Below are 27762 nucleotides of genomic sequence, written 5' to 3' on the forward strand. Positions count from 1 at the left end.
CTTTCATGCAGGTAACTGACGTGCTGTCTATTATCCTGTGAATGGTTCTCCTACAGCATAAAGCTAATGCCAAAGATCCTTGGAAACTCGTGGCCATCCTCTGATTTTAGTACCTAGGATATTTAAACTTTGTGTTTCTGACCTCAGCTTTCCTGACCTTCACTTCTTCCCCACTGAACATCCCTGTGACTTTACACACAAACTGTCCTGACTTCTAAGCATCATCCAGCGTAAACTGCAGTCATAAAACTCTATGGTTTTCTTTTCCCTTTTTAAACAAGTCTTTCACAGTAGCTGCTTGGATAGTTTGCTGATGGTAAACAGATATTTTGTTCAAGAAATTTTCAAGACTGAACTACTTTGGGTGGAAAACCACTTATTCACTTGTTAAATAGTAGATACATAGAATCCAGGCATGGTGGTACAAACTTTTACTTCTGGCACTTGGGAGATGAGTTCAAGGCCAGCCTGTAGCGCATGGCAAAACCCTGTCTCAGACAGACAGACAGTGGAAACTTAGTGCTACTTTATTGTCTGCAGAGGTTGGGGTGTGCGGGGATATGATGGAACCCATTTCCCTCTCCTCTGCACACACTTATCTCCATGCACACTAACCTTACACGTCCCTTGGCCAGGTGTGCAGCACGTGGATCGGCAGTGGCGTGGTCAGCGACCTCAATGATCTCCGTCGGGTGCACAACCTGCTCGTGTCCTCTCTGGACAAAGTTCAGGCTGGAAAGGGATCTTCCAGCCAACTGTACCGAGAGAGTGCCACCACCATGGAGAAGCTGGCCGTCCTCAAGGCATGGGCAGAGGTAAACGTGGCCCCTCTCGTCTCACCATCCTCCATCCCTGATACTCACTGGAGAATCTTCTGGGCCTCGGCATAGAAAGCTTTTTCAAACTCTGTTGATGAGTCTTCTGTAAAGTGTTATCTTATTTCGGATAGTGGCACACACTAGCGTGGCTGAGGCAGGAGATTGCCGTGTCAGGGTCACTCTTGGGTTTCATAGCAAGTTCTAAGCCAATCAAAGCTACAAAGTGAGACCCTGTCTGAAAAATACAAAACAAAATCCTTTATCTTGAGAAAGGGTACTTATAGGGAAATTAGCCATGGAAAGCATAAAAATATAAATAATAAAAAATGTTGTATGTTAAGATTCTTTTATTTAATTAATTTTAGGAGACTTGCTACCTTAATAACTAGGTTGCAGAAGTTTTATTTAGGTTTTTTAAAATTTTTTATTTGTTTTTATTTTATGTATGAATGCTCTGCATGTATACCTGCAGGCCAGAAGAGGGCATAATATCCTATTATAGATGGTTGTGAGCCACCATGTGGTTGTGGGAATTGAACTGAGGTCCTCTGGAAGAGCAATCAGTGCTCTTAACCACTGACCCATCTCTCCAGCCCTTAGTTTATTTTTTAATAGTTTTTTTTTTTAAAGATTTATTTATTTAGTATGTATTCAGGGTTCTGCCTGCATGCATATCTGCAGGTCAGAAGAGGGCACCAGATCTCATTACAGATGGTTGTGAGCCACCATGTGGTTGCTGGGAATTGAACTCAGGACCTCTGGAAGAACAGCCAGTGCTCTTAACCTCGGAGGCATCTCTCCAGCCCTAATAGTTGTGTTTAAACCCGTTTCATTTCCATAGCTGCTGTGTGTGTGTGTATGTGTGTGTGTGTGTGTGTGTGTGTATGTGTATGCTACATGTATATGTGGGCACTTCTTTATAAAATTATATTATTTTAAATTCTCTTTTCTAGATTTCCCAGTTGCTTTTGAATTATCATCACCTACCCTCCAGTATTTGTAGTAACTGATTCCTTTCTCTACCAGCTCAGTCCATTTTAAAGATGTATTGATTTTTATTTTATGTGTATGTGTGTGCCTACTACTTGCAGAGGCCAGAGAAGGGATCCTCTCAAATTGGAGTTATGGGTGGTTGTGAGGCACCAGGTGGTGCTGGGGATCAAACTCAGGGCCTCTGCAAGAGCAGCAGGCGCTTTTAACTTGTGAGCAGCTCTCCAGTCCCTCAACCTGTCCTCCCTGTGTCTGTGGTTCAGCAGCTCGTGGTCACTGAACAGCAGTGCTGCCTCAGAGTGTGCGCTACTCAGTTTAGATAAAGGATGCCGGGCTGTGGGGGGACCTCTGACTCAGTTTAAATAAAGGATGCCGGGCTGTGGGGGGACCTCTGACTCAGTTTAGATAAAGGATGCCGGGCTGTGGGGGGACCTCTGACTCAGTTTAGATAAAGGATGCCGGGCTGTGGGGGGACCTCTGACTCAGTTTAGATAAAGGATGCTGGGCTTTGTGGGGGGACACCTCTGTACTCAGTTTAGATAAAGGATGCCAGGCTGTGGGGGGACCTCTGACTCAGTTTAGAAAAAGGATGCTGGGCTTTGTGGGGGGAGTGGACTTGAATTTATTCCCTCATAGAAAGAAAATATACAGTTCAATGAGATATCATAAAAATTAATTTTTTTCTCCAATTTTTAGGCTATAGTTCAAGCTATCTTACAAATAAAGTATCCTTGGGATCCTGTACTTCTTACTCTGATAGTATTTTAGCAAAATAATGTTTTTTGCTTATTTTAGTAAAATGATTGCTTTTACTTATAAAATTTTAGTCTCTTTGAAATTAATGCAAATCTGATTTTATATTTTATGTTAAATTTTAAAATGCAAGTAAGATAAGAAAAGATACTATTTAGTGGATTTTATTTTTAAAAAATAAACCCCCTAAAAATTGTCCTTCAGTCTCATGTGTGTATCATCCTGTGTTCAGATGATCACGTAAGATCCTTTTAAGGTGGCAGGTCCTCTGCACGTTTCCGTGCTGGGATTGATTGACCTGCTGGGAAGTTTGCCAACGCTCGGTGTAAAGAACAGTGAATACTGAGTCTGAGGCCCTGGAACAAGTCCTGTCTCAAGATTCACCATCTGTGTGACTTCTTCAAGGGACAGTTGGCTCACAGCCTCAGTTTTATCATTAAAAAGTGGAAATAGTATCTTTTGTAAGCCGTTCTGTATAACAGTTCAAAGCATTGTGCCTGGCACTGAACTGAGATAAATAAGTGCCATAAAAATTAGATCAGAATGCCACGTAACAAAATTAATAATGTGCGTTTATTTGGAATTCTTTCTTACTAGGGGGTAATCTGTATTATCCTTTAGTGATTTGTACCTTGGGCTCAGTTTTTCCTGCTGTCTGGGAATCCTTTACCACTTCACCTCCTTTATCACTTCCTCAAATGCCAGCTTATTCTAGACCTCTCTACTCAAGACCTATTTTTACTTCTGTGTTTTCACTTAGAGAATTTGTTTCTCAACTCCTCCATGTCTTTAGGTTTATGTGAACTGTGTGACATTGAATGTTACTTGCCTATTCAAAACTTGCTTTGGGGCCTGGAGAGATGGCTGTGAGGTTAAGGGCACTGGCTGCTCTTCCAGAGGTCCTGAGTTCAATTCCCAGCAACCACATGGTGGCTCACACCCATCTGTAATGGGATCCAATTCCTTCTTCTGGTGTGCATGAAGACAGAGCACTCATATACATAAAATACATGAATGAATGAATCTTTCAAAAAGCTCGTTTTCTTCACATTGAGATACTTCTTTTATTTTTAGTGTTTTATGTGTATAAATGTCTGCATGCATGTATACATGTATACCATGTGCACGCCTGCTGTTCTGCACAAGGAGCAAGTGCTCTTAACCATAGAGCCATCTCTCCGGCTCCACTTGTTTTCTAACATTGAAGTTGGGAAATGGCTTTCAATGATTTTAGTGTGAATTAAATTAGATATCAGTGTAGAGGACTGTGTGCAATACTTACTCTTCTATCCACAATCAACATCATATGCCATGATTAGTTTTAAAATTATTAAAATTTTGCTTGAATCCAGGACTAATAGTTCTTTTATCTCCACCCTGATTCGTCCAACAACATGTTATGGAATGTCAGCTCCGGGGCAGGATAGTAAAGAACAGACAGATGTACTGTATTTACTTAGCCAGCCAAACTCAAAACAAGGAGAGGAAACAGAAAGTGAGGAGTGCTACCATAGAAATACTGAAGTCTGAAGTAGTGCAGGGCACTGAAGCCGGGCCGCAGGCTCAGAGCTGGGTCCTTGGAGAAAGGATTTTAAATGGGAGCTTGGAGGACAAGAGTAGATACCAGTCAGCATCTGCATGAAGAGCCTTCAGAGCTGCAGGCCATCAGTTCCCCGCTTCCGGACCCTCCCCTCTTCTTCATGCTCTGTGTCCTTGCCTGTATTCTCCTGTCTTCCTGCTCCCCTCCCTCCTCACCCCCTGAAGTTTGGTGAAAGAATTCCAATAGCTTCACTTCTTTAGCTATTCTCTCCCTTGAGATCACTTTCATTAAGGCCACGAACAGCCGTCAATCAAATCACTCACTACTTCCGAACCTCTCTTACTCGACCCTATAGCTTGTGCTCTCCAAGTGTGCAGCCACCACAGCACAGCACTCCACACTTCTCCTGAGAGCCAGAAGATTGTTATCACCGACCCCGGAGTTCCTCTTACGGTCCTTTGCTCCGACAAAGAAAAGAAATAAGCTCATAGATATGTTTACTTGGAGTGTTATTGGTGACACTGTGAGGTAAACATCCTTTGCTGTTGTCTGTGTTCTGTGATTGCCTAAGCTAAACAGTCAGAAGAACACATGAAATTTCTTCAACTGTGGGGAAATTAGTGGACATATTATAGTCTGTGCAGTGCGGCCATTAGGATATGGTTATGAAGACTGAGAAAACTGCATTTTAACTGATCAAATGAAATGGAAAGGTCTCTGTACAGCAAAATTACAGCTTACAAAGACAGAACATGATAATGGAAATTAGGATTATGAGGCATTTTTAGACTCGTATGTTCTAACTTTTTGTTTTGTTTGTTTGTTTTGAGGTAGTATCTCACTATGTATCCCTGGCTAGCCTGGAACTCACTCATTATATATACCAGGCTGGCCTCAAACTTGTATGATTTTCCAGCTTCCGCCCCCTGGGTACTGGGATTATAAGTGTGTGCTACCACATGCAATTTTTTTACTTCCCCAACCTCTTATAACACACTTATTAAAATGAAAGTCGTAGAAAAGTATGTATATCTGACATCAAAATTTCTGCAGCGATTCTCCCCTTCCTCGACGCCTACTAAGCAAAAGCTCCAGGTATTTCTGCCTTGCCTCCTGTGCTCAGGCAAGAGCCACGCAGTTCTCTGCCTTCCTGTTCTTGTCCTTGCTGTTCCTCCTGCCTACAGTCCCTCTGTCCTTGTTGACCTGTGAGAATGTTTGTCCTTGACTACTCTGCCCTGCCTTTGCTGTGCTCTGTGGATATGATCTGCCCTCACTGGTGCTCCTGCCCTGCCTTTGCTGTGCTCTGTGGTTAGATCTGCCCTCACTGATGCTCCCGCCCTGCCTTTGCTGTGCTCTGTGGTTAGATCTGCCCTCACTGGTGCTCCCACCCTGCCTTTGCTGTGCTCTGTGATTAGATCTGCCCTCACTGGTGCTCCTGCCATGCCTTTGCTGTGCTCTGTGGTTAGATCCGCCCTCACTGGTGCTCCCTAAGGTTTGCACATTCACTTCAGAAGCCAGGTGTGCTCACTCAGCGCCAGGGCTGGGCTGGGGGGGCGGGGGATGGGACATGGTAGGGAAGGTGCTGCATGTGCAGTGTGGGACTTCTGATTTTTCTTTTTCATTCATTCTTCACGTTTTACTGGGAACTGGTGTCAGACCCAGATTTTCCCTCAGCTTCCCAAGAGTACAGGCATACACCCAGCCTGAAAACAAACTTTAAAAATTCTTTAAAAGGCTGGGCGGTGGTGGAGCATGCCTTTAATCCCAGCACTCAGGAGGCAGAGCAGGAGGATCTCTGTGAGTTCAAGGCCAGCCTGGTCTACAGAGGGAGATCCAGGACAGGCACCAAAACTACACAGGGAAACCCTGTCTTGAAAAACAAAACAAAACAAAACAAATTTTTTTTTCTGTAAAAAAAAAAATAAGCATTTTATCACTCCCTTATCATTGTATTTCTAAGGTCATAGAAAGAAAAAGTAGGTATTTTTGTCTTTTTTGCCTTAATTCCTAGCACAATAACAAAAGCAAGGTGCCAATTAAGGATTCAAATGAATTGCTGGTTATATTTATAGTGTTTATTGGACACTTTCCTAGAATGTCAGTATAATATCAAAATTGAGGTGGCGGGCAATCTTAAAATGATTGGGAAAGGTGGGTGTGTGATTCATCCCAATACATAGGAGGCAGAAGCAGGTTGGTCTCTGTGAGTTTGAGGCCAGCCTGGTCTACATAGTGAGTTACAGGCCATCCAGGGTAACAGTGAGACCCCGTCTGAAACACAAAACAAAACAACACCAAAAACAAAACAGAACACCTCTGGGAAGCATGAATGTGGTGTTTCTAACCCAAGCTGCAATCGGTCTACTCTAGAATTTTGTTAATGACTGTCTGTCTGTCTGTGCTCCAGTTGTCCTCTCACTGTGTGAATGAGTGTAAGGTAAGCCCTGCCTCTCAAGAGGCAGGTACATGAGCTTCTGCAGCAGGCACTCAGGAGCAGTGCTGTAAAGTGAAAGGTTCTCAAGACTTTTGTGTAGTGCAAATGTTTCTCTTGCTTGTTTTATTCCTTTTCCCGTTTTCCAGCACTGTATTATCAGTTCCCCAGAGCCTAAACATAAGTACAAAAATAAACTCAATAGTGAAGTGAACATGCTTTAGGAGAGTTGACATTACATGTCTTTTTAAAAAGACCACAAACTACAAAGGACACAGATAGTACTGTGACAGGTACATTATATTCTTAGATTGGCTATCTGTTGTAATTGTGACATTGCCGAGCCTCACTTAAGGCCTGTGTAGGAGGCAGATTAGGGGGATATTTATGGATATCCTTTCTCTGGCCACCTCCCTTCTCTCAGTCTTTGAAGGCTGTTTCATTATGCCTAGTAAGCCTGGGAAAGAGGCAGTAGACAGGAAGTTATACTCTGTGCTGGGAAAAAGGAGGCTTTGTAAAGTGGAACAAGGATGCCAGAATAACTCAGAGAAGCCTACTTAAGGGACATGGTGTGAGGGGAATAGTCAGAAACCAGAGAAATATTCTCAAGCAGGAGCTAGCGTTGCTGGTTAGTGGTTATCAAGAATTCATAAAGTTATATACTTTTGGGGGCTGGAGAGATGGCTTAGAGGTTAAGAGCACCGACTGCTCTTCCAGAGGTCCTGAGTTCAATTCCCAGCACCCACATGGTGGCTCACAACCATCTGTAATGAGATCTGGTGCCCTCTTCTGTGTACATAATAAATAAATAAATATTTTTAAAAAAAGTTATATACCTTCTAATATCTACACCCAGTTCCCCTTGATCATTCAACTGCATCATTATAACAATTTAAAACATCCAATTTTTATCTGATACCTCATTTTCAACTCATGAATGTCTTATTAGGTATATGTGGTTGCTATGAATATTAAAAAGGAAGCAGAGTCCAAACCAAAGAGAGCAATTAAAAACCCTGATGATGATGATGACGACTATGGTACCATGGATGAACTGCCGCCAGATAGTTTGATAACCCTGGTGCAGCCTGAGCTGCCGACACTCAGCCGCCTGTGGCTGGCCGCGCTGAGGGACTACGCGCTGTTGACTTTACCAGCCGAGTTTTCTAGTCAGCTGCCCCCAGATGGTAAGTATCACATGCACTAGTCTGCTTTTATGGAGTTCAAACTAATATTAAACAAAACGGACTTGGCCGAGGCTAGTACCAACAGTAACGTAATAACATTTTCAAATCTGTGGACTTCAACGTGGCATTGTTTAATTTAGAGCCTGTCCTTTATACTGATTCTGTGAATTCACCAGGGAGCGTGTGAAGCAAAAACGTTAGTGCCGTTGTAGTGATAGCTGTATGAATAGGGCACTCTAAAATAGCTGTGGGAAACAACCAGTGACCATAACTGTGATGAGGTATACTGCTGTGCAGCCCAGTGGTTGTGTTTCCATGTAAATCCTAGTTGAGCCATGAACTGTGTTCCTAAGGCTTTTGCTTATTTGTGTTTAATTAGTTCTCCTTTTGAGATCAGTCAGGACACCATTACAAACTGTTTTTGTTTAGGAAACGTATGATTAATTCCCAAATATTTTGATGACAATGATTGAGTTCCTTTTATTCTCCTCCCGTGGGGCACTCTGATAACCAGGAGAGAGTGGAAGGTCAGTGTTGGCGGTGGAAATGGAGGTGGGGAGGAAGAGGAGAGTGGAAAAGAGACGGAGAGGGCTCTGTTTTGGTGAAGACAGAGTACAGGGGGGACATTCGGCTTGTCCCTCCAAGGCAGAGCAGTATGAAGATGCATGGTGTCCCTGGTGGCAGAGAGGAGAGGCTGGAAGGCTGGTATCAGGAGGGGCAGGCCCATCCAGCTCAGCTGTGGAGGAGGCCTTTGGTTGGGGAGGAGCTTGCTGCCAGAGCACGCTTTTGAGAATAGTGTCTTGACTTGATTTGATTGTTCCACAGGTGGGGCATTTTATACTCCCGAGACCATCGATACAGCGAGACTTCACTACCGGAACTCCTGGGCCCCGATTCTCCATGCAGTGGCCCTGTGGTTGAACAGCACAGGATTTACATGTCCAGAGTCCACCGAAGCAGCAGCCATGTCTGGTGTACAGAAACGCTCCCCAGCTGTCACTTTAAACCAGGTGCCCGGAGCAATGGCTAGTGCTAAACCCTTGCCAGAAGTGAACAAAGACAGAATGCACCTAATCCTAGGTGGGTGACCATGATGCATTTCAGGGCCTGCCACTTCAGAGCATGGGGAGCTTTCGTTTTGATGCTGTAGAGAAGTTTTGCACAGTACAATTCAGAGAAAGAACAATAAAAGGACTTTTGCAGCTCCACTTATACGCTAACTGAATTTTAATCTAAAAATTGTTTTAAACTACTCTAAAAGTTTAGCCATAGTGTTCACTCACAGAATATTGAATCTCAAGGAAAAAAACCTGGGTTTTTTTTTATTCAACATGTTTTCTCTATTTTAGCATTTAACTGATTATTCAATGAAGGAAAAATTGTTTATAGTCTACTTTTAAATCATTTTTAATCTATAAATGTTCTTTTAATATTTAAATATTTGCATATTCTGAAGGAGCTTTTGTGATCTCATATTTTTAGAAAGGGAAGACAACTAGTAAGGTGTAATTATGGAATTCATAGATCTCACAACTGAAAATATGAAACATTTCCAAAGCCTGACCCTTGTGCATATTGAGCGCCTGCTTTGACAAGTCTTGTGTGTAGCTTGACATTTAAAAACCTTGTATGTGGCCTGGAGAGATGGCCCAGTGGTGAGCAGCACTTACTGTCCTTACCAGGGACCTGAGCTCATCCCCAGCACCCACATCAGGTGGCCTCCCAACTGCTGTAACTCCAGCTTCACTGGATTTGACCTCATTCTGTGGACTTTGCAGGCGTATGCACTCACATGAATAAACCCACACACAGATACACAGAATTAAATCTTTAAAAAGCATGCATAAATAAATATTGTTGGGCATCTCTTTAATAAAAGTAGTGAAATACTTATAAATTTATTCTTAATGTACTATACTGTTTAATTCTAGAAATTGAAGTGTGAATATCTTCCTAAACAACCTAGTGACAGGCTGCGCATACCTAATCGCAGGCTACAACCCTTTGTTGTATCTGTCTGCTTAGCCTAGAATATATTCTTAACTCTCTGGTATTAATAAACATATAGTAATCTGGGAAAAATAGAGAACAATGTACTGCCAAACCAACACAAGTGTTTTATGTTAAAGACCTGTGTTTTTACTTCGTGCATTCCAGGTGTGAGTATACAGTTCCTTTGTTCCCCTCGGCCCGAGGAGCCCATTGAACATGTTACAGCATGCCTGCAGGCCTTACACACCTTACTGGGTTCTCCTTATGCACGAATCCACATTGCAGAAGATCAGGTACAGTGTATTTCTTTAATAGATAATTGTGTGCTTTGTAGTAATCATATCTATTTGGGAATAAATTTCTCACATTGTAAATAAACCTTGTATATTGCTAACAAGACTGTGTAACTAATGCTAGTGAAAAGGCTCTTGGATGACTCATGGAGTTATGCTCCAGCTAGACGCCATGCCTTCTTAGCCTCATAGCTGTGAGAATAAAGAGAAGGGGGTGGGGGCACCAGCAGTGCGATGCCAAGGTGGAGGACAACTTATCAGAGAGAGAGAGAGAGAGTAAATGAGTCAGATCTTAGAGAGGAATTGCCAAAGAGATGAGTCTGCCTCCGAGAAAGAATAGCACACATACAAAAACTGGGCTTCATGAGAGAACATGACAAGTTCAAGGCTACTACAGTCATGTACTCTGGCTGATATAAAACAGGTAGAGGTCATTGGATGGTGCTGGACAGTGCTGTAAAGGCCAAACTATGAAGATTTCTGTATGAAATGCAAAGGAATTTGAATTCTATCCTGAAAGTAAAAGGAAATTATTAAAATGTTTAAATGGAAGAATGATTAATTTTGCATTTGCCTAGATAGATAGATAGATAGACAGACAGACAGATAGATGTAGAAGGGTTTCACAACAACCGTGTGGAGGTTGGTTTATGAGATATGAGAAGGGAAGCATGGAGGCCAGTTGTGAGGCTCTCTACTTAATTTTCCAAAGAGTAGTAGTCTAGAAAAGTTGAGTAAAGGTGCAAAGAGGTCCGTGTTGGGAAAGTGAGGATAAACAACATTTATGAATCAAAAAGAGTGAACTAGCTGGGCAGTGGGGACCACTAGTGAGGTAGGCATAGAGCAAAAGGCGGCAGCTGTAGAGGACAAGAGGAGCATTTCAGGACAGACAGAGGACAGTGTGGACGGGAAGAGGATGAGAAAGACACAGCCTACATAAAAGGACAGAGGAGGCTTTTGCGGACTTGAAATAAGGAAGTCTAGAACATTCAGTTACATGCAAGAGGTGGCCTGACTGGAGAGGCAGGGGTCTTCTACCAGTTCCTGGAAGTCTCCTAGGATAAGAGAAGGACACACGAGGAGAAATGGAACAGCCTTGGATTTTCTTTTTTTAATTTCTTTGTACTTCTGGGCATTGGATCCAGAGGCTCACGCGTGCTGAGCAAGCGCTTTACCAGCAGCCGCAGCCTGGACTATAGACAGACGTTCTGTGTCTTAAGAGAAGAAGGGAGGAATGCTTTGACTGAATTAGGTTTTCTCCTCTGTGCTTTAATTTGAGGCAAGCTCATTGTATCAATTAGGTGTGGAAAATTGTAGTGGATTAGCATTGAAGTGTGAAATGGTTCCTGAGGTGGGTAGGACATACCAGTTACCCATCTTAGGTTGGCAATTATACACTGTGATGCTGAACTCTAGCAATACCAATAGCTTAGGTGTTTTATTCCAGTAGGAGAAGAAGAATATCTGAATATCAAACTTTCAAATATTTATTGCTTGAAAATGTGTGACCTCTGAATATTATTATTAAAATACTCACTTTTGTTATCTAGTCCTATATATTAAATTGTAGTTACAAAATTACTTTTGCATGTCTGTTTTCTCAGATTTTAATAATAACATCTATCCTTTGAAGTTGAAGTTCACTAAACGTATTTGTATTAATTTATAATAGCTAATTGGTGTTGAGTTGCTAAGTGTCCTGCACCGCCTACTGCTGACCTGGAACCCACCCTCCATCCAGCTGCTGGTCACTGGGGTTGTGCAGCAGATTGTCAGAGCTGCTCAGGATTATTTACAGGAGAAGAGAAGCACCCTAAGTAAGTGCTGGAAGCTGCACTAACCTGAAGCAGACCTTCTTTGTTCCCCGAGGGTTGGGGTGTTTTTTTTCATATGTGTGGGTGTTGTGCCTGCATGTATGTCTATGTACTACATGCGTGCCTGGGGCCCACAGAGGACAGAAAAGGGCATTGGATCTCTAGAACTGGAGTTACAGATGGTTGTGAGCTGCCAGGTGGGTGCCAGGTATCAAACCCTGGTCCTCTGGAAGAGCAGCTGGTGTTCTTAACCAGTGAACCGTCTCTCCAGCCCTGTACTCCTAGCTTTATAACGATAGGACTAAGAAGTTTTATAAGCCAGGCTTGAGGGGTTGGGGATTTAGCTCAGTGGTAGAGCACTTGCCTAGCAAGCACAAACCCTGGGTTCAGTCCTCAGCTCCAAAAAAAAAACCCAAAAACCAAAACAAACAAAAAACAAAAACACAGGCATGATGGGGCATACCTGTAACCCCAGCATTGGGGAGGTAGAAGCAAGATCAAAAAGTTCTAGGTTCATTCTCCACCATATAGCAAATTCAAGGTCAGCTTGGCCTAGAGGCCGGTCTCAAAAAATAAAAATTTAAGTTTAAAAAAAGAAATTGCAAATTCTGGACTTCTCCCATTTAAAGGTGTCAATTTTATGTGGTTCAACCTAGCAAATTTGTTATTCTTATTATGAAACACAAACCTAATAAAAAGCCTAGTAGTGATTTTCCAGGTGAAATGAACTGCCCATGGCTTTCAAGGAGGTTTTATCTATCCAGGACATTTGCCGAGACGGACATATGGCACCATTTACACATTTACTTCTAAACCCTTTAGAAATAATTTAGATGTACTTATTATTTTACGTATTTCTTTTCTGGAAATTTCATCAAATTGTATCTTTCTTAAGATGAAGAGGACATGGAAAAAGAGTCCTGTCCCACACTAGGAGAAGGAGGTGACAGTGGTGGCCTCATCCCTGGAAAGTCTCTTGTGTTTTCAACCATGGAGCTGTTGATGTTCATTTTAGTGCGGCATATGCCACACCTGAGTACTAAGATGTCGGACTCTCCAAGTCACGTGGCCACGAAAACTCGCCTGTCAGAAGAAAGCGCTCGTTTGGTGGCGGCCACGGTGGCCATTCTGTCCGACTTGCCATCCCTCTGCTCACCAGCTGGTACGGTACCGATCAGTGTTTGGGAGTGTGCCGTACGATGAGGCAAAGATGAGCTTTCTGTGCATCTTAATGTAGGGTTCTTTTCTTCCTAAATCTCAGACGCTACCCGGGAAGTTTATAAAGGGTTACTTTGCCTGTGAGAGCCTAGGAAAGACTAAAGTTTCTAAAGCTAGCAACCTAAGATAGCCTCGTTACCAATCTCTCAGAGGGAGATCCGGGCTGTAGCTCAGTGCTGGAGAGCTGGCGAGCACATGCAGGGTCCTTGTCTTGGTTTTGATCCCCAACACCTCAAAACTTGAAGATTGAGGGAAGACGTGAAGCCAACAGGTAGACATGGGAGGAATGACTGAACTTCTGTTTCATAATCTGGTACCCTTCATGAATGTCACTGAACAATTAAAGCCTGTCTGAAGAGAGTGGCAGTCAACCCGAAGGAGCACTGGAAAGAATTATGGTTAATAAAGGTAGTAGTTGTCTGTAGATACTGGAAACTATCTCATGGATAGACTTTCTCTCCGTTTCAAAGTACAAATAGTACCAGAAGGTGTGTGGTACATTTCAGCCCACGCAGACCTTTGTGGCTCCACCTGACAAGTGTGAACCAGTGGCTTCTCCGTCTGGCCGCGCCACGGGCGCTGCACTGGAGGACGGTTTCAGCTCCGGATTCTAGAGTGCTTTCTTTCCACATTGGCTTGCCCCGTCGCCGCCTTTGTTTTTCTGACCTGAGTTCTCTTAGACTCACTTTAAGAGTCACCGGGTTACTCAGAGTTTATGGTTTGTGTTCCAGTTTTTCTGTCCCCCAGTCTCACGCCCATTGTGAAGGGCAATACTAAATAGGTCACGTTGGAAGTAATAAAGACAAGGTTCAGTTGGAACAAAAAAGAAAACGCCACTTCTATTTAAAAACAATATGCCACTTCCTTATGTTATTTTTCAGACTGATTTATAGTGATAGTAATACAGTAAATTTGAATAAAATCAAGGAAAGAAATAATAGTAAATCACAGTCAAGCCAAGCATGGTGATGCTGAGGCAGGAGGATTGCTTGAGCTCAGGAGTGTGGGACCAGCCTGTGCAAAATTATAAGACCTTATCTTAGGGAGAGGAGAACACAATCAACTGTTTAAAAATACTTGTATGCGTGCGTGCGTGCGTGCGTGCGTGCGTGTGTGTGAAACAGCTATCATGTGGGAACTGAAGGAGTTACCAAATAACCTGATTTGTTATTATTTCAGGCTGTATGACTATCCTGCCCACAATTCTGTTCTTAATTGCAAGAATATTAAAAGACACAGCAATAAAGTCTGCAGACAATCAGGTTCCTCCTCCAGTCAGCGCAGCTCTGCAGGGGATAAAAAGCATCGTGACACTTCCGATGGCTAAAACCGAGGAAACTCAGAAACAGTGGACGGCTCTGATCCGGAGCACCCTTGCCTGCATCCTGGAGTATTCGCAACCAGGTAGCCTGTCGGTTTCCCAAGTCTCGATTTCTAGATGTCTGTTCCTTAACAGATTGTCAGGAGACTGCTGGGTAACACGGAGTCTACCCAGGACAGGTGCTTCATCCCACCTTCAGAGTTGAAATAGAAATGCTTCTTCCTTCATTGTGGGCTCTAAGGATATGTGTTGGTGGGTTAAAAACAGAGACAATGAGACAATGTACGCCCAGAGTTGACATGGTTGATATGCGTATGTTTACTGCAAGGTTTTTTCTTTTCTTTTGTCTCCTCCTCCTGTGGAATCCATTCTCTGTCTGTCTGTCTGTCTCTCTCTCTCTCTCTCCTTCCCTCTCTTCCTCTTTGTTGTTGTTTTTTGAAGCAGGGTCTTCTCATGTAGCCCAGGCTATCTTCAAACTCATGATCACTGTCTCCAAAGGAAAAGTAGTAAAATAGGAGACAAAATACTTATGACTATTCCAACATATCCCCAAATAGAACTATAGTCTTGATATTGAAATACATAGTTTATTCTATAATAGCTGTGTATAGAAATGAGTAATTTCTTACATTAATACGTATCAGTTAGTAAATGTAGTTATCTGTGTATATACAAGTATTATATCGAGCAAGATAAGTATGAACAATATATATATAAACACTTTTTTTTTTCTTTTGTTTTTTTGAGACAGAGTTTCTGTGTGCATCCAGTCTGGCCTTGAACTCACAGAGATCCACCTGGCTCTACCCCCCCAAGTGCTGGGATTAAAGGCGTGCGACACCACCGCCCGGCATCATTCTTTTAACTGACATAACTTTCATCACATGTATTTGCCAGTACTTATTCTTCTGTTAATGGATATTTTTTATGATTTATAATTTTCCCCAATTACAAGCATGGTTGTTATGAACATCTTTAAAGATTCATAATGTGAGGTTGGAGAGATGGCTCAGAGGTTAAGAGTACCGACTGCGCTCCCAGAGGTCCTGAGTTCAATTCCCAGCACCCACATGGTGGCTCACAACCATCTGAAATGAGATCTGGCACCCTCTTCTGTATACATAATAAATAAATCTTAAAAAAAAAAAAGATTCATAGTGTATTTTTATGGCACATATATGGAGCTGGAAATACATATTTTAACACTTAATTTCATCAGATATTGCCAAATTGCTGTCCAATGTGGCTTTGGAGCTGGGAGCATAATTTAAAAAAAAAACAAGAATTTTTTATGTTTGTTTCCAATTCAGGGGAAGACTTATTCATAGTTTTTGCCCACTTTTCTTCTGTGTTTAACTTTTCCCTCTTAAATTTTCTGTTTTTTAAAGAAAACATGAAAGCTCTAAAAACCGAATAATAAGGAAAGATTTGCCACATTATTTATTTATTTTTGGCATTTCCACAGCCAGACATTGAGGCTCATGTCTGTAATCCCAACCCATGGAAGGTGAGGATAAGATAGATCACTGTGGAGCTCAGGGCCAGCTTGAGCTCCATATCAAGTTCAGGCTTAAGTCAGTAATTAAGTGACAGGGAAAAGGCCATGGGGATATTTGCATAGTGTTCGGATAGCAAGGGAAGTAGGACCCTGCTGAACATGAGAGAAGGCATGTCACAAGGAATTTCTAGCTTGGGAAACATGCTTCTTATTTAAAAATCTGAGGTCTTCTTCTTTAATTGTGTGTATATATAGTCATGCGCACACAAGGAAATTCTCAAGGGAGCAATGAATTGCTGCAATATTATTTTTTTTTTCATTTTTAGAACCTTTGATTTTGAAATAAATTTTCAAGATAGTAATAAATTATCTTTCAGGAATGGATGTGTGGAGTCCAGTATGCCCTTGTCCTACCTCCTGCCTCTCACGTTATACATGGCCCTCTGTAAAAATCACATGTCATCATTGTTACTCATCTTAATTAACTTTGCTGAACCATCTTAAGAATATGCTGACATCTTGGTGATGTTTTACTCCTGAATACTTCATAGATATCCTAAGAACAGGTCATTCTTTTTGGTCAGAGCTTTTTTTTTTTTTTTTTTTTTTTTTTTTTTGGTTTTTCGAGACAGGGTTTCTCTGTGTAGCTTTGTGCCTGTCCTGGAACTCACTCTGTAGCCCAGGCTGGCCTTGAACTCACAGAGATCCACCTGGCTGTGCCTCCCAAGCACTGGGATTAAAGGCATGCACCACCACCACCACCACCACCACCACCACCACCACCACCACCACCGGCTTCAAGGTCATTCTTTAAATACCCACAAAAGAATTGCTAAGTTTAGGAATTCAACATTAATGCAGTGCTGTTTTTGTTCATATGCAAATTTTAGAAGTTGCCCTAATAATGACATTTTCTTTGCAGTATTATCATGTCGCTTTAGCCTCTTTTAATCTGGGTATTAACATAGCCTTTATCTTTTATGATGTTCGTGGTTGTTTGTTTCTCTGTATTGTCCTGGCTGTCTTGGAACTTGCTCTGTAGACCAGGCTGGTCTCAAACTCAGGGATCCTCCTGTCTCTGCCCCCACCTCCATTCTCCCACCCTCAAATCCAAGTACTGAGATTAAAGGTATGAACCACCATGTATGTTCATGTTTTTGAAGACTACAGGACATCTATTTTGTAGAATATTCCTTAATTTATAATTGTCTGATTTTTCCTCAGTTTAGCGTACATTCACTTTATACCTTTTGGGCAGGAATATCATATAAGTAATGTATATCTTTCTCAGACAATCATGTAAGGCAATGTATAATATTGCTTTGTCCTACATCAAGAATCTCTTGACTAGGTGTGGTGGCACATGCCTTTAATCCCAGCACTCAGGAGGCAGAGGCAGGCGGATCTCTGTGAGTTCGAAGCCACCTTGGGCTACAGAGTGAGTTCCAGGACAGCCAGCCAAGTCTATGTAGAGAAACCTCGTCTCAAAAAAAAAAAAAAAAAAACCTAAACTAAATATAAAATAAAAGGAACCACTTGGTTCTTGCTTTTTGACACAAAGTTGTGCTTTGTAGCCCACACTGACTTGTGTCACTCTGGAGCCTAGGCTGCCCTCAGATTTGTGTCAATCATCCTGCCCTGGCCTCCATGTGCTGAGATTGCTGGTGCGCACCACCATGCCAAATCTCAGCTTTAATAACTGTGCCAAGATGGCGCCTGCCATAATTCCATATCATAATGCTGCATTTCTTCTATCATAATCAAGTGGTCTGCAGAGAGGTTCTTCGAGACTACCTTAATTGTCTGCTTCCTGTCAGACTTTAACATAGCAATTTAAAAGTGTGGCTGAAGCATTTTTTTCCTACCCTAGTTCCACAGTGAGAATCCTGCAATCTGTATTTTTTAGGTTGAGGCACAGTCCGTGGGAAACATTGAGAAAGTATTGTTCATGTCTGTAATTCCCTGTCTTCCTTCGCGGCTGCCCTTTTGTCTCGTAGATGATTCTACGCCTGCGCCCGATGAAGTAAGCACATTGACAGCCATAGCGCTCTTCCTGTGGTCTGCCAGCACTGAGATAATAGGAGTGCAGTCCCTGCAGAACGGCTGCATGAACAGATTTAAAAGTGCGCTGAACTCATGTGACCCGTGGGTGAGTTACACTTCAGCAGGCCACCGTGTCAGGAGTTTTCAGATGAGCTCACTAAGATGTGACAGGTGCAATAAAATGTTTGCAGTATGGCTTTATTTTTTAAATCTCGTTTATTTGTTATTGGGTGCAAATGTATGATGTCTGTGTGTGGGGTACCTTGTTTGTCATCACCACAAGCATTTTTACCTGCCAAGCCATCTGGTCAACCTGTAGTATGGCTTTTAAATTGAAAAAGTGTTAGAGAACTGTGTATTTAAGCACTAAGAGTGACATTTGTAGATGCTCCCATGTGTCTGAAATATTTTATTAACCCTGGCCATAACTGGTAGAGACTTTACATGGGTTTTGTTTTTCAGTATTTATTTCAGTGATACCAAGAATGTTAAAGAGTAAATTTACATTATTGCATCTTTTAATGAGCATTTTTATTAGTTTATTTTTGTCAAAATCCAAGTTAATGCTTCTCAAGCATGCCACACACTAGGAAAAGAAAGTCAGTGCAGAATATTCCTGGCCTCCACCCTGAGCTTTCTTAAAGTCTTCAGATTTATGGCTCAGAGACCCGTATTCTTAAAATGTCCTTCATACTTTTCTATGTCCAGAGAAATTTGGTAGTTCATTTTCTAACAAATCACTGAAATACATGTATTTCACTCTTTGTCCCACACATCAATGATCACCCCTCTCCGCTTTTTCCCGTCTTAAAAAAATGTTAATACTGTAGTTGGCATGGTGATACATCCTTTTAATCTTAACACTCAGGGGGCAGAGGCAAGCCATTCTCTACAAGTTTGAAGCTAACCTGGTCTGAATAGTGAGTTCCAGGCTAGTTGTAGCTATATAGTGAGAAATTGCCTAAGAAAGGGGTGGGGGGTGCAGGGAATTAATATGTTACTATAAACAGTTGTTTCCAAAGAATCAAATGGGGTTGATATATCTAAATAGTGCATTTTTGTAGCTTTATTTCAGATCAATCCTTCGTTAACCTCCCTGACTACATTGCATTAAAATCAAAGAGACAATTATATATTAAAGAAATAATTGAAAAGAAATCAGACTTTCCAGTTTCTGGCTTTCCCATACAGCAGAAATATTTGTTATATAAGAATGGTGATTTAGTAACTCATGTACAAGGAATTTCTTTTTTCTCTTTTTTTTCCTATTCCTTTTTTTAAAAATTTATTTATTTATTTAATGCTGAATGTTGTTTATTGAAGGAGGGAAGAGGTCTTAAATACAGGCTTACAGCACAATGGGAGAACCCCAGAGGGCAGAAGTTCGATAGCTACCGATGTTTTACAATCTTGCATCTAAGCTGCTAACACCCATTATGCAGGATACACAGACAAGGAACTTCCCTTAAGCATTTAGGAGGGTGGAACCCGGCAGGGAATTAGCATAGGGAGGATATCAAGGTCAAGGTCAGCAAGCAAGGCAACAGTTATCCAAAAAATGGGCCAGGACCCTACAGGTCCCCCTTTTACTAAAAAATGAGCTTCTGACTTAGGTTGCATGGAACGTCAGCAGGTCACATTACCCGTCATGGAGACGCCTGCCCAGGCCACACAGGCGTTCTGTCTTAGGTTGGTGAGCGCCCTCCCCAGGCATTACCCGTCTCTGAATACTCATTATCATACAGGCCTCAATTGTGTGTGTGAGCTGCAGAGTTAACTGCTGCCAAAGATCTCAAAGTGGCTCTGGGCTTGCAATCTGTGTGTTCGACATAGAAAAGACCAACAGAGGTCCTATCCCATCCATAGCCAGTAGGCTAAAGGCAACTGAGCCATTCCCTTCCTTAACGAGCCTTACTGCAAATTGGAGTCCTTGCAAGATGGTAGGAATTTCTTTAATCTCCACTTTTATTTAGTTGGCATTAAGTTCCATTGTTCTCCTTTTTCATGTTGAGGTACAATGTGGTTGTCTACTCAATAACATCTGCCACATGCATTAATTGAGAAAAATCATTCTCTTCCATAGGTTCAAGCCAAATGCTACCAGCTTCTCCTCTCCGTCTTCCAGCATTCCAATCGTGCCCTTTCAACTCCCTACATCCATTCATTAGCCCCACTAGTGGTTGAAAAGCTAAAGGCTGTCGAAAGAAACAGACCAGCCAGTAATACAGAACTTTTGGCTGTCCAAGAAGGAATTAAAGTTCTTGAAACATTGGTTGCTCTTGGAGAAGAACAGAACAGTAAGTGTTTACTATTAAAAGCCACTAGTCCAAAGTGAAGACCTGTATTATTTATGAATCTCAGTGTTAAACACAGGCTTTGCAACAGTGTGTTTCCCAATAAGCAATTACAATCTGAATACATAATATATCTGCTCATGTTACTAAAATAATGTATTGGGTTTACTTATATTTATTTTTTATGAGTGAGAAGTCACAATGAATTACTAAGGGCATTTTAACACACTGATTTTGTTTTTAATTTTCTAGGAGTGTGTTTTTAAGAACTAGGAACAGTACAGATATTTAATAGAATTTTTTAAATAAAATATGAATTACATATCCCTTATGTTATAACCAGGGAAGTGTAAGTACCAAGCATCATAAGATACCTCAGGATTTGATACTATTTTTTTTTTTGCTTCATTATTAATGCAACATGCATTTATTGAACCAGAAATGCATACTTTTTTTTTTTTTTGGTTTTTTGAGACAGGGTTTCTCCGTGTAGCTTTGTGCCTGTCCTGGAATTGCTTTGTAGATTAGGCTGGCCTCGAACTCACAGAGATCTGCCTATCTCTGCCTCCCGAGTGCTGGGATTAAAGGAGTGCATCACCAATGCCCAGCCAGAAATGCATACTTTATACACAAAGTATAAGCTTTCTGTATACTTAATAGATATACACTAAAATGTGATTTTTTTTTAATTGTTATGGAAAAGCTAAAATTATCAGCAAATACATTATGATTGAACATCAAGCTGCTCCCAACTTTCAAGACTCATCTTCCCTGAGCCAGGGACTAGCTCGGTGACCAAGGGCTCGCCTGCATGTACAAGCCCTAGGCTCCGTGCTAAGCATGGGACTGGGGGCAGGTCCGGGGTCTCATCTCTGTCTTCATGCTAAGCTTAATTCTGAATTTGGGCATCTGTTGAGGAATTGAAAGTCAAGTTAGACTTCAACTACTGAAGGACAATAAGATCAGGGCTAGCATTACAAAGTGAATAAGGTTAGGTCCTATTTATAACATTTATAGTTAGTAAAATAAATACAATAAAGTTACATCATACTTTCTACCCAGGTAACCTACACATTAATTTATTACTTCCTATAACAGTTTCTTAAAAAAAAAATCTTTCTTCCTGTCCCTTTTTTTTGTTTGTTTGTTTGTTTTGGTTTTTCGAGACAGGTTTTCTCTGCATAGCTCTAGCTGTCCTGGAACTCACTTTGCAGACCAGGCTGGCTTCAAACTCACAGAGGTTCTCCTGCTTCTGCCACTGAGTGCTGGGATTAAAGGCGTGCGCCACCACACCTGGCTGAATGTCTTTATTTTGACACCCACTTCATCGATTCCTGCTGAAGATTGAGCCCATGGCTTCATGCCTGCTAAGCACGTGACCCAGCACGGAACTGTATCTCCAGTCACACAATAGCTTTTTAAAAGTCTCTACTATTTTACAATTTGCTGGGAAACTTTTTTGTTAAAAGAGAGCACATTTGCAAAGAGATGAGAAAAGTTAAATGATAATTCAAAACCTACAGGTTTACCCTCTTGGAATCATGTGACTATATAAAAATTTTAAAAATCTAAAAGATATTGCCATTAAATTAGTATCACTCATTCATTAATTCATTGTTTGTTAGTACACTCCTAGTGTATGTAATCCTATCTATTTACAAGTGATTTTTTACCATTTTTACCCCTGTGAATCAAAGAGATCAAACCCTTATGCTAGGTAAGCACTCTTATCACCTAGCTACGTCCTCACCCCCCCTTTACTTTTCTATAACATTTAGTCTTAAATTTTAAGTTAAAAAAATCCGATTGCTCCAAGTCTTGCTGTGTTGTAAAACATTTATAATCCAAATAAAACCATGTTTATTATTGGCACATCTTACTAATACTGCAAATTGGTCTGATTTGAGAGTGAAAGTTATAGCACTTGAGTAGTACCAATGTTTTATGCTTTTATTTTTTTGAAAGAGAGTCATTTAGTTCAGGGACATGGATGGGGCCTGGCTGGCTATTAAACTGTAATCGCACAAGTAACATACATTATCCGTTATGTATTATGTAGTAATTGTTTGTGTTGACAATGTCCAGCTGCATTCTCTCCGGTCAGACCCATCTTTGCTGTCTTTGGTTACAGGAGTCCAGTTACTCGCTCTTTTAGTGCCCACTTTGATCTCTTACCTGATGGATGAAAATTCTTTTGCCTCAGCAAGTTCCGTCTCCAAAGATCTTCATGAGTTCGCACTCCAGAACTTAATGCACATCGGACCTCTGTACCCACATGCTTTCAAGACGGTAATGGGGGCCGCTCCCGAACTGAAAGTGCGCCTAGAAACTGCTGTTCGAGCAAGCCAAGCCAGCAAGGCCAAGGCAGCCGCCAGGCAGCCGGCCCCTGCCACACATTCCGCACCGACAATTAAGCTAAAAACAAGCTTTTTTTAGTGTGTTCTCCCAGTCATTTTTTTTGTATTTATATTTTAGATAGTGAGTGACAACCTCTGCATCATTCCAGACTATGGATTGTTTTATTTGTATATTGGAATTATAATGCTTTGAAGTTGGTTGAGTGAAATAGTGTTCACACCTCTTACTGATTTTTAAAGATTATGTGGTAAATATATTTCCATTTTTATCCTAATGATATCTATCTTTTGTTGACTTTTTTGTTGTTACTGTTTGGGAGTTTAGGTTTTGGGTTTTGTTACTGGTGATTGGACTCAGAGCCTTGCTCATTCTAAGCATGCCCTGTGCTGTGACATACACCCCTAGACCCTAATTAACTTATTTTTGTAGACACCAGGCCATGGTCTTTTAAATGTAAATGCTAAAATCATAATTACATCATGTAGTTGGGCAGCCTTTGGGTATTATCAGGAAAATAAAATGACTCAGACTTTAGCATTTGTCATGAAAATTTAATTGAAAAGCAAGCAGATTGCAAAATTTGATGCCACTCAAAAAACAGAAAAAAAAATCTGTTTTATAGCAAAAATAGTATGAATAAAATCACATTTTCTAACCATTTCATCAAATACCCTTATCTTTCTGATGGGCCTTTAACTCTCACATTAAATGTCTAAATTATGCTTTGTGTACATACATGTTAACTGAACTGAAATTCTCACCTACAGATTGACTAAAGTGGTTTGAATGTGGCATGCTATTCTACTTATTTTTAATGGCTAAAATTTGTCCTGCTTTATGCTTTGTAGTTACAGAGCCTCAGGTTCTGACTGTGGTAGGTAGTTTCATTCATCAAATATTTACTGAGGCCTGCTGTGGATACGGCATCAAGATAAGTGCCTGAGGGCACACGGAGAGAATTACAGGTTAGGTGTGCCTCTCATGCCATGGGAATTTACCATGCAAAACAGGTAACTGGGTACATGAATGTCGTCACACCAGTCAGCGAATTTTAATCACCAGCTTTACCAGACATGTAGTTTAGACTCTTTTTTTGTTGTTGTTTTGTTTTGTTTGTTTGTTTGTTTTTTGAGACAGGGTCTCACTGTGCAGCTCTGGCTGTCCTGGAACTCACTCTGTAGACCAGGCTGGCCTCCAACTCACAGAGATCCGCCTGCCTCTGCCTCCGAGTGCTGGGATTAAAGGCGTGCGCCACCATGCCCAGCTAGTTTAGACTCTTTATCAACAAAGGAGTGACTTTCCTAAACATTTAAAATACGTAATGCTATTTGAAATATGCTGCCTGCTGCTTATTCTCTCATACCTGTACCGATTAGCCCATCTTGGTCTTTTAGACGCCTCAGAAGGTATCCATCTCACTGGTTTTCTGACCGATTTTTCTTTCTACAGGGTTGATTTTAATTTCAGACTCAGGCTTCCAATGTTTATCTTTTTGCTTTTTTTGTCTTTATTTTTGGTAAAATTCTATTAAAATTATTCCTCATGTCATGTAATTTCAGTGATTGAAAGTGTCTGGTTCGGGCTGGGGATGTATTCAATGGTGGTTAACTTCCCTAGTGTGTGCAAAGCCCTGGGGCTCAGCCCCCAGTACCAGAAAAATATAGTACAGTTTAGTGGCATTTAGTATATTCACAGCAACCCTCAACAGTCACACAGTTTCGTTACTCCAGAGAACCCTGCATCCTTTGAGCGATCTCATAGTCTCTTTCTTTTTTTTTTTTTTTTTTTTGGTTTTTTGAGACAGGGTTTCTCTGTGTAGTTTTGGTGCCTCTTCTGGATCTCGCTCTGTAGTCCAGGCTGGCCTCGAACTCACAGAGATCCGCCTGCCTCTGCCTCCTGAGTGCTGGGATTAAAGGCGTGCGCCACTGCTGCCCACCATAGTCTCTTTCTTTCCCCTTAGTCTTAGGCGGCCACCTCCCATCTGCTATCTGTCTACATTTCCATGTGTGGACATGTATTATATGGAGTCATGTGTTCTTTCATGACTGGTTTGTTGACTCTTACATTTTCAAGGATCATCCATCCATCCATCCATCCATCCATCCATCCATCCATCCATCCGTACTGTAGCGTGAATCATCCTGTCACTCGTTTTCAGTGGCGGAGTACTGTTCTGTTGTATGTACACATTTTCTTTATCTGCTCATCACCTGAAGGACACTCGGGCTGTTTCCACCTCTTTCCTCTTCTGAATATCTTGTAAGTAATGATGCTCTGAACAGTTATGTACAGAATTTTCCATGAACATATTTCTTGAGACAGGTTCTCATTCTTTACCCAAGGCTGGCCCCTAGCTCAGGATCCTTCTGCCTTATCCTTCTGGGTGCTAGGATTTTAGGCATGCATCACAAACATGTATTTTAGTACCTCAACAGTATCTAGCCAGGAGCGGAATTGCTGGCTTAAATAATAACTCTATCTTTAACTTTTTAAAGACCTGCCAGACTCTTCTAATATTATTTTTTTACACATGCATGCGTGCATGCACGTAACCCCTTCAACTCATCTATTTATGTAGATCCTTGTTTTTACCCTGGCTATTTTTTGCTGTTCTTGGTACCTCCCTGGCTTTCCCTGATATTTCCCCTCTTCAGAGTAGATCACGCATGCGTTCTTTCCCATTCCCCTGCTCCTCTCCTTTCTTTGTTAGTACACTCTTATCCTTTCCCTAACTTCTTCTAAGCTGCTGCGAACTATTACTTTTCTGTCTTGTAGCTATAAAATAAAATCTCTTTAAAGAACTAGGGATGATCAAGGCCAGCCTATTCTACAGAGTAAGTTCCAGGACAGCCAGGGCTTCACAGAGAAACCCTGTCTGGGAGGTGGGGAGGAGGATTAGGGATGAGAGCCAGATGGTGATGGCGCACGCCTTTAGTCCCAGCACTCGGGAGACAGAGGCAGGCAGATCTCTGAGTTCAAGGCCAGCCTGGTCTTCAGAGAAAGTTCCATCCAAGACAGCCAGGGCTACACACACACACACACACACACACACACATGCAAAGATGGCTCAGTCAGTAAAGATCTTGCCACACAAGTGTGAGAACAAGAACAGCATAGCATGTAGTATTTAGTCTGATAAGCAGTTTTTACATATAGATAAATGATAGTATACAGATATTAAATCCAATGTAGCACACAAGTTTAAATGTGGCAGATCACCACTGTCAAGAGCTGCTGGACTTTGGAGGTGGCTCAATTGGTATAAAGTGCTTATCTGCAATATTGAGGACCTGAATTCAGATCCCACTTCAGTCAGGCATGGCAATGTGCACCTGTAATCCCAGGTTGGGAGTTGAAGCAGGAGGATACACATGCATGTGCACCCATACACACACTCATGCACACACATGAACACATACATCACATGCACAATTTTTAATTTTAGAAAGCTGACATTTCTGTTGTGTGATAGGCACTGTACTAGCCTTTCTAAATCCACTCAAATAATGGCAAACGATAGGCATAATTAACCCAAATTTCAAAATATACTCAATTATAACATTCCTATTCCTCACATTTTCTTCATTCTTAATTAGAATTTTTAGGTTGATGTCACAAATGGTTAGAAAATAGCTACAAATAAATTTTTTGTTCAATACTTTCCACCAAATGAAATATTTTTAAAACCTGACTTAATCATCACATACCATCATACCATTTCTAGTTCCCTCATATCTAAAATCTTATGACATTATTATTTATGGATTTCATGGTTTAAAAAGGATGTCATGTCTCAACCATAACTTAGGGAAATTATCCTGAGCTAGTGATGAAGAGTGTGGTGGTTATACATGCACAAGTGACCAGTGCCAGTCCCACCGCAGCCTGGGTTCACCAGATGAATTTCACACAAGTGGCCAGCCCTGAATAGCTCCAGCCATCTTTATTTATACATCAAACACGAGCATGTTTTTCCATACCAACAAGTTTTTCCCATCCTGCAACATTAACCTCCATCAAAAACAAGTAAGTCAGGTATGTTTTTTTCCCCCAACTTTTACATCAAAACATCTTTAAACCAAAAACAACACTTATCATTTTGCTAGCTTGGCCAAATACCGAGCCAGGTACATCCTGTCTTTACAAAACCAAAAGGTGATTGACATAGGCACACATTTTCAAGAACAACAGTCCCGTTCAAAGCATATTTACAGAAATAGGGGTGATCTGCCTCCGATCCTGTCAGCACTGAATCAGGACAGCTCCCAGGTTCTGAAGTGACAGCTGGCACCCTCAGACAAGAAACCTGAGAAGCATCAGCTCCCAAAGAATTTTAGGGGAACATATTCGAGGAAAAAAAGGGGTTCCCAGGAATGATCACATCTGTCCCGTGCATGATTGACAAATGGACACTAAAACTGTCAAGAACCATCAATGTTATGAGAGAGGAGAGAGCATGCAGGCCGTGTGGTCCCAGCAATATTCTGCACTATCCCAGAGTCCACTAGTCTTTGCTGAGCGAGACTGTTCCTGTGGGCTTTGGCCTCATGGAGACCCATTGGACAAGCACTCATATACTGGTCCAAAACTAAGCCACTCAACCCCCAACAGGCCAGCGCTTCTAATGCACATGTACTTGTCTTCACACTTCATCATATATATTTTATATATACATATACATACTTATATATGCATATATATGTGCATATATATATATATATATATCTGTAGTGGGGATTTAACCCATGGCCTTATACACTTCAGCTGTCTACCACTAAACTATATCCCTATCTTAACATCTGTCATTTCATTCATTCATTCTTTTTTGGTTTTCCGAGACAGAGTTTCTCTGTGTAGCTTTGCGCCTTTCCTGGAACTCACTTGGTAGCCCAGGTTGGCCTCAAACTCACAGAGATCCGCCTGCCTCCGTCTCCCGAGTGCTGTGATTAAAGGCGTGCGCCACCACCGCCTGGCCTTTCTTCTTTTTTTTTAACTTAACTTTTTTAGAGACAGTTGTTCACTTTGTAGCCCAGGCTGGTCTCGAATTCACTATGTAGCCCAGGCTGGCCTCAGACTTCAACAATCCTCCTGCCGTAGCCCCTGTATGCTTGGATGACAGGCATACTCCACCATGACTCCTTCTTCCCCTTTACTCTCAATCCTATTCAAGAAATCCATTGTGGTTTTTTTTATAACTTTGATTAATGATTTG

The 27762-nt window shown here is 41.4% G+C and overlaps 1 protein-coding gene across 1 annotated transcript in view; it reads left to right on the forward strand.

The window, feature by feature from the left end:
* The window catches only part of Heatr5b (HEAT repeat containing 5B), a 65517-nt gene extending 42693 nt beyond the window's left edge, over positions 1–22824 (forward strand). Inside the window, exons 24-33 of the mRNA XM_059248176.1 lie at positions 636–815; positions 7482–7719; positions 8545–8799; positions 9877–10004; positions 11677–11821; positions 12714–12980; positions 14216–14440; positions 17853–18004; positions 19982–20195; positions 22324–22824. Of these exons, the coding sequence (XP_059104159.1) occupies positions 636–815; positions 7482–7719; positions 8545–8799; positions 9877–10004; positions 11677–11821; positions 12714–12980; positions 14216–14440; positions 17853–18004; positions 19982–20195; positions 22324–22628 (2109 nt within the window). The 3' untranslated portion in view covers positions 22629–22824. The remainder of the gene's footprint in view (positions 1–635; positions 816–7481; positions 7720–8544; positions 8800–9876; positions 10005–11676; positions 11822–12713; positions 12981–14215; positions 14441–17852; positions 18005–19981; positions 20196–22323) is intronic.
* The last annotated feature ends 4938 nt before the right edge of the window (positions 22825–27762 follow it).

Source organism: Peromyscus eremicus, chromosome 22, assembly GCF_949786415.1.
Source record: "Peromyscus eremicus chromosome 22, PerEre_H2_v1, whole genome shotgun sequence".
Lineage (NCBI taxonomy): Eukaryota > Metazoa > Chordata > Mammalia > Rodentia > Cricetidae > Peromyscus > Peromyscus eremicus.